We start from the raw sequence: 7,044 nt of genomic DNA on the forward strand, positions 1-7,044 counted from the left end.
GGGGGCGGGGTGGGGACAGTCCCCCGGGGGACGTGCTGGGCGTGAGGGCTGGGGGCCAGGGAGGACGCCCGGGAGGAGGGCTGGGAGGCATTTGGGGTGGGCGGGTGCGAGGGCGGGCGGGAGGACGAGCCCCGCGTCAGGGAGGGGGAGGGCTCTAAGCCGCCGGCGCTGGCCTGGGGCTGCGGGTTGAGGTGGTTGGAGCGGGACTGGGAGGGGGACTGGGTAGGGGACGGACTGGGGGTGTGGGAGGGGGAGCTCATTGATGTTAGGGAGGCTTGTGGCCACCTGATGTCTCCGAGGCAGCCCCCCTAGAGCCCAGGCCCACGGTGTCACAAAGCCCGGCCGGTGAGCTGCAGCAGCAATTGTTGGGTCATCACCAGGGTGAGGGTGGGGGCGGGGCACGGGGCAGCTGGGCCTGGCTCTGGGGAGTGGGTAAGACGTCCTGAGAGTGCCAGGACAGAAGGCTGCACTCGTGGCGTCGCTTTCTAGGGGTCTGGCCTCAGGGCCAAGAATTGGTCTCAGAACCACAGGGAGAAGGTTCAGACCAGGGTCATGACATGGTTCAAAAGAGGCGCACCCAGGCCTGCTGTGCAGGAAGGTGGGAGAGAAGACAAAGTGCCCTTTTTTGCCACCTCTCAGGACACTGGGCCTACGAGCTTGCTCTCCTGTTTCACGGGCATGACCCTGGGAAGGATGCCCACCAGGAGAAGGAGTGGCATGGACTGGCCCCTGCTCTTAGTTTCCAGGACACTGTGCTCAGCAGGATGAGACTGCATCCCGGAGCCCTGGCAGCTGGGCCGGGTGTGGAGAAGGTAGCCTGAAGACAAGGGACCAGACCTGCCCGCTCAGTTCAGAAAAACCGCCCCTGTTGCCTCCAGCCCACCACACTGAGAGGGACCCACACCTGGGCTTCCCTGGAGTCTAATTCCCCAGTGCTGAATTATGTTGAATAACTGGGGGTGATTGAATTCTGGGGCTTTTCCTTGTTGCCCTTCACCCACCTTCTCTCCCCCACCAGGGGCCCTAGGAGCAAAGGAGAGATGACGGCAGTCACCCACCCCTATGCTACAGCCTCACGCCACTGCCGGTTGCTCACCTGTCCCCTTTATCAGGACCCTCTGGAACATGCACGCCCAGAATGGCCGATCTCAGCATCACGTAGTCGCGAATGTCTGAGGGGATGAAGATATAGCGCAGGTCCTGTCGGGATAGAGACATTGAGCCCCAAGGGGGACAAGGCCACACTGAGCTCCAGTTCAGCAAGGACAGCCCCTGTCCTCTCCCCCAAGTCTCACCCTCTGTGGTGACAGGAGACTTCTCATTAATTCTAACTGAGGTATTGTAATGGTTTCGATATAGGCTCACAAATCCTTTGATACTTCTCCCTTCAAGAGGTGAGGCTTAATTGTCATTCCCCTGGACTTAGTGACATGCATAGTATTTTTCTTATAAAGTGGAAAGTGCTGGTGTGTGACCCTGGACACTTGGTCCTAAAAGGTGCAGTGGTGGCCGGGCTCGGTGGCTCAGCCTGTAGTCCCAGCACTTTGGGAGGCCAAGGTGAGCCCATGGATTCGAGACCAGCCCAGGCAACTTGGTGAGACCTCATCTCTACAATAAGTCAAAAAAATTAGCCGGGCATGGTAGCGCACGCCTGTAGTTCCGGCTTCTTGGAAGGCTGAGGTGGAAGGATCGCCGGAGCCCAGCAGGTTGATGCTGGGGTGGCTCTGAGTGTGCCACTGCACTCCAGCCTGGGCAACAGAGTGAGACTCCAACTCAAAAAAAAAAAAAAATTGCCATGGCTTCCTTGCTTTATCTGGGATCACTCACTGGGTTGAGGTTAGCAGCCATGTCGTGAGGACGTTCAAGTAGCATATACAGGGACCCACTCAGCAAAAACCTGTTTAGTGTGCCATCTTGACCCTGGCCCTGGTCAAGCTTTCAGATAACTGTAGCTCACTACCCGACAGAGCCTGAGCCAATCATTCTGCTAAGCTGCTCCCATTTCCTGGCCCATTGAAACGGTAAGTTGATAAATGTCATTCAGTCTAAACTCACCATGATTTGGAGTCAGTTCCACAGCAAAGATAACTCATACAAGTACTGTGGATATACCAGGGACAAAGCTGCTCCATTTTGTTCTATCGTGAGCTGAGAGAGGTTCCACTGTGGGGACTCAGTGCAGTGTAGACACTATGGCTAGGATACTCCTTAACTCCCTGGTCAGAAGAGGAGGAAACTTCTAGAAGCCCAGCTCAGCCCCATCCGGCACTGCAGAACCCCTTTTCCTGGATTCTCCATAACCCTGCATGTGGCGCCCACAGCACGTGAGGGAGGTGAGAAGTTATGCCAAGCGGGTATGGTTGAAAAAGTCTGAAGTCAGCAGAGGGGCTCAGATGCTGGCTCTTGCACTCCCAGGCTGTGACCTGGGCATGTCCCTCCATCTCACTGAACCTCAGTCTCCTGCACAGGGCTGTTGTGAGAATTCAAGAGGTCGCAAATTATTCTTCTGGGGAGACAGTGTAGGGAAACGTGTTGGGGTTAAAGGGACCTAGGTTTTGATGATTCTAGCTGGGTAACCTTGGGCACGTTTCTGAACCTCTCAGCATCTCAGCCATGCCACCTGCAAATGGGTATAATGGTCCCACTCAGGGCTGCTGTGGTGACCCTGTCCCATCCTGAGAACAGAGGAACTCAATAAATACCTTTCCCCTGTGTGTCACTGTAACAGGCTGATCGCCCCAAAGAATGCGAACTCAGGGTGGGCAGGCAGTCGGGATTAGAATCCTGGCCCTATCACTGACTTGCTGGATGGAAGGGCGTTGGGTTTTAGCCCTTTACCAGTAAGGTGGAATTGACATGGTATCTGTAAAGTGCCTGGCACATCGTAAGCAATCAGTAAATATTAGCCATTCACCTTCCACGCACCAGAGGAGTCCAGTGCCACTTGAATCAAGGGGGGAGTCCCTGACCAGGTCGTCCTTCACCTTCAATGGTGCCATCTTGTGCTGCCAAAGTCCTGGTACAACCTCCTCATCCACTGGACGGGCATTTGTGAGCCCTGTGCCACACCCTCTCTCATACCCCGGGGGCTCCAGGAAGGAGGATGCCATTGCCAACCACAGTAGCATGCCCGCCAGAGGCCTCACCTGTCCTTGCGGCACGGAGGTGAAGCCCAGATTCCAGTAGGAGATGAGGGAGTTCTTCATCGTGTTCACAGTGAAACCATAGAAAGAAGTCTTGGTGCCTACATCTTGCTCGAAGCCTTTGATCACAGCACCATTGAGTCTGGTCGGCACAGAGGCCCATCAGTCTCTGTGGTTACAGCAAGCTGTCTGTGCTAGTTCCACCTCCATGGTTCTGCCCGGTCCCCACGCCTCTGCCTGGACCACTCCTGCTTGCTGCCCATGGCAGCACCAGTGCCCAGTCACCAGCCCGGGCCCTGCCTGCCCCCTCCCTGGCCACATCTCAAGGGATGATGCCTTGAGAGTAAATCTGGCACGGGCGGCTCCTTCCTCTTGGGTCTCCTTGCACACTGGTTCGCAGGCTCCATCTGCAGGGTCCACTTTTTGCACTCTTTGTCCATGCCTGTGTGTCATCCCTGAGCTGAGCTACCAAAGGCTGCTGCCACTTTGGCCCGCTGTCCCCAGGAAAGATACCTCCCAGGACTGGCTAGGGTCCGGCCCTCTCCCACCCCTCCCTGGCCCCTGCCCCTCCTACCTGAACACATAGTCGTGGGCATCGATGTTCAGCCCCTGGCCAGAGCCATTCAGAATGCCTCCGTTGCCCACCACAGCACACTGGATGCAGCTGGGGGATTGGTCCCTGGGGGCATTAAACAGCTTCGAGCTCTCTGAGCCATTCAGAAGGCTGAGGGTGGAGGCGATGGCTGGGGGTGCGAAATGGAAGATCCGTGAGGAGGACTGGCTGAGGGTCATCTGGAACCTTCTCAAGACTGGTTTTGGCACCCTACCTCCCCTGGGGCCTGACCCCAGCGCCCCCCCCCTCCAGAAAGCACAGAGGGTGGGAGGAGAAGGAAATGTCAGTGGGGGGCGGGAACTGAGAGGGGGACAGTGGGAGCCTGGTGGGCCTTCATTCACCTTAACAACCTGAATAACTTGCCCTCTCAAGACTGCATTCCAAAAGAAAGAATCTGAGGATTTCAAGGGTGGGAGAGAGGATGGGGAGGGGCGATGGGCCCGAAGCGTGGTGGTTCCCGAAGTCGCGACCATGAGCGAGGCTGTGCGAGGCCCCAGGGCCTCTGCCTTTGGCCATCGTTGGTCACTGGAGCCTTTCCTGCCAGGGAGGCCCCAGGATGGAGAGAGGGCCACCAGCAGGGGCGGCCCCAGCCCCATCAGTGGCCCCTGGGTGCCTGGACGGAGGAGGGAGGTGAGCCAGGAGCCCCACAGCTGGGGGTTCTGGGAGGAGAGAGGGGCCCGCGGAGGCCCGGCACCACGGGGTCAGCAGTGAGAGCAGGAGGCCGGGCCGACCCCAGGGCCGAGAGTGGGAGGCTGAGGCAGAAGGCGGGGCGAGGGGCGGTGGGCAGCGGGTTACCTTCACGAGAGAGCCCCTGCCAGCCGTAGGGGGCTTTGTGCTGGTTCAGGTTGTCCCAGAGCTCTGGGGTGAAGAGACCCCCCCACAGCAGCACTGGAATGGCGAAATCAAACAGGCCCCGGAAGCGGGGGTGCCGCAGAATGGCCGGGCGAAGCGGGCGTTGGCAGGGCTGGTTCTGCGGGTGAGAAGGGGAGCCGGCTGAGCCCCATGAGGTGGAGGCTAGGGTGGGTGGGAGCCTCCCCAGGATCCTGCAGACCCCGAGGAGAGTGAGAAGGGATGGCATGCCCTTCCCCTCCAGACTGGGGCCATCTCAGGATCTGTGAGCTAAGCTGGCCAGTAGCCCAGTGGGGGGCAGAGGATTCTGGATTTAGCCTTCCCAGCCCTTCTCCTGGAGGCCGTGTCTCCATGGCTTGATGACTCTGGCCTCATACTTCTCACACTTGGGCAAACTTTGAGGCACTTTCCAATGGATTGATATGACCTGCCTGCCCCTTGGGTAGAGGCATTCCAGCCCAGGCCTCAGACTCCCTCATCCACCTCCTCATTCTGGCAGTATTCGCTGTAGAAACAGGCAGCCGGGAAGATCTATGATTGTCTTTCTTCCCATCAGTGCTTATACGGGGTTGGAGAGCATTTCCTGCAAATTTATGTTTACTCAGAGCCTCAGAATGTGACCTTATTTGGAAAGAATCTTTGTAGATGTAATTAGTTAAGATGAAGTCATATGAGGTTAGTAAGACAAGTATCTTTTTTCTTTTTGAGTTGGAGTCTCACTGTCGCCCAGACTGGAGTACAGTGGCATGCTCACGGCCACTGCTGCCTCGACCTGCTGGGCTTAGGCGATCCTTCCGCCTCAGCTTTCCAAGTAGTTGAAACCGCAGGCATGCACCACCATGCCCAGCTAATTTCTTTTTTAAAAAATTTATTGTAGAGACGAAGTCTTGCCAAGTTGTCTAGGCTAATCTTGAACCCCTGGGCTCGGGCAATCCTCTCGCCTCCGCCCCCCAAAGTTCTGGGATTACAGGGGTGAGCCATCGTGTCCAGCTAGACTAGTATCTTTCTAAGGAGGCCATGTGATGGCAGAGGCAGAGACTGGAAGATAGGGCTACAAGCCAAGAACATCTGGAGCCGCCAGGGCTAGGAAGCAGTGAGGGAGGCTTTCTTAGAGCCTTCAGAGGGAGTGTGGCCCTGCCAACACCTCGATTTTGGACTTTTGGCCTCCAGAACCGTGAGGGAATCCGTTTCTGTTGTTTTAGGCCACCCAGTCTATGGTCATTTGTTCCAGCAGCCACGGGAAAGGAATACAGCACCTCTGCATTCCTGAGCCTTGAGGGAGGGTGTGGTAGCTAAACAGGCCCCAGCCTTGTCTGCCCACAATCCCACAGTGTCAGGCTCTCACTCAGCCATGGCCTGCCTGGGTAGGGTTACTGTCACAACTCAACGGGGCTCTTTGTTAAGCTGTTGGCTTGATCGAAGGACAAAGCAGGAAATAGCTGTACAGTAATTTCTGCTGTAATGTGTGCCCCCAAACCACCATGCTATGCAAAACTGTGCAATCAAAACCAGGGGGCTTATGGGAAAATGGGGTGAGTGGCACCAAACTGAGAAACTTTATCAGTCATGCAGAAAGATAAAAACCTCAGGAAGACAGAGGCACAGTTTTACATAGGTTCTGGGGGTTAAGGAATGTGTGAGGTTGGCTTGTAGAAGTGGGTGTTGGCAGGGGGCAGTTTATGTGCTCTTGTGAAACGGTGGAAGGAGGGTTATCTGAACTTCCAGAGGGAAGTTGTGTCACCAGCGTCACCAGGGTGGGAGAGCCCCAAGTTTGCACAGTGAAGCTGCTGGCTATCTCAAGTATGCACGTGTGTTTTCCTACATAACTCTGCACAGTTTGGTGTGGTTTTTCTGGTTTACCTAGTATTTTCACTGACAAATCACTCATAAGCAAAATTGTGTGATGCTTAAGCTGTACTATCAACCTTGTTGGGACAAAGGAACAATTTCAAAGCAAGCATTACGGCAGAACTGACTATAATAATTTCAGGCTGGGCGCAGTGGCTCACGCCTATAATCCCAACACTTTGTGGAGTTTGAGGAGGGAGGTCAGCTTGCACCCAGGAGTTCAAGACCATCCTAAACAACATAGTAAGACCTCGACTCCACAAAAAAGAATAAAAAAAATTACCCGGGCATGGTGGTATGTGCCTGTTGTCCCAGCTGTTTGGAAGGATCGCCTGAACCCAGGAGTTGGAGGCTGCAGTGAGCCATAACCATGCCACTGCACTCTAGCCTGAACAGCAGAGTGAAACCCTGACTAATAAATAAACAAAATAATTTCACTGTTCAATTTATCATAGGGGTGTTTAAAAAAAATTTTTTTTTGAGTTGGAGTGTCACTCTGTCACTCAGACTGGAGTGCAGTGGCACACTCAAGGCCACCGCAGCCTCGACCTGCTAGGCTCCAGTGATCCTTCCGCCTCAGCCTTCCAAGTA

At 55.5% G+C, this 7,044-nt stretch overlaps 1 protein-coding gene across 1 annotated transcript in view; it reads right to left on the reverse strand.

Moving 5' to 3' along the window:
• The window catches only part of ST6GALNAC2 (ST6 N-acetylgalactosaminide alpha-2,6-sialyltransferase 2), an 18,850-nt gene that overhangs the window by 2,982 nt on the left and 8,824 nt on the right, over positions 1-7,044 (reverse strand). The window contains exons 4-7 of the mRNA XM_021707618.1: positions 4,552-4,726; positions 3,718-3,886; positions 3,147-3,285; positions 1,097-1,200 (exon numbers count right to left, since the gene is read on the reverse strand). Coding sequence (XP_021563293.1) covers positions 1,097-1,200; positions 3,147-3,285; positions 3,718-3,886; positions 4,552-4,726 — 587 coding nt within the window. The remainder of the gene's footprint in view (positions 1-1,096; positions 1,201-3,146; positions 3,286-3,717; positions 3,887-4,551; positions 4,727-7,044) is intronic.

The sequence above is a fragment of the Carlito syrichta genome, unplaced genomic scaffold (genome assembly GCF_000164805.1).
Source record: "Carlito syrichta isolate Samal-C Ts95f unplaced genomic scaffold, Tarsius_syrichta-2.0.1 Scaffold121030, whole genome shotgun sequence".
NCBI lineage: Eukaryota > Metazoa > Chordata > Mammalia > Primates > Tarsiidae > Carlito > Carlito syrichta.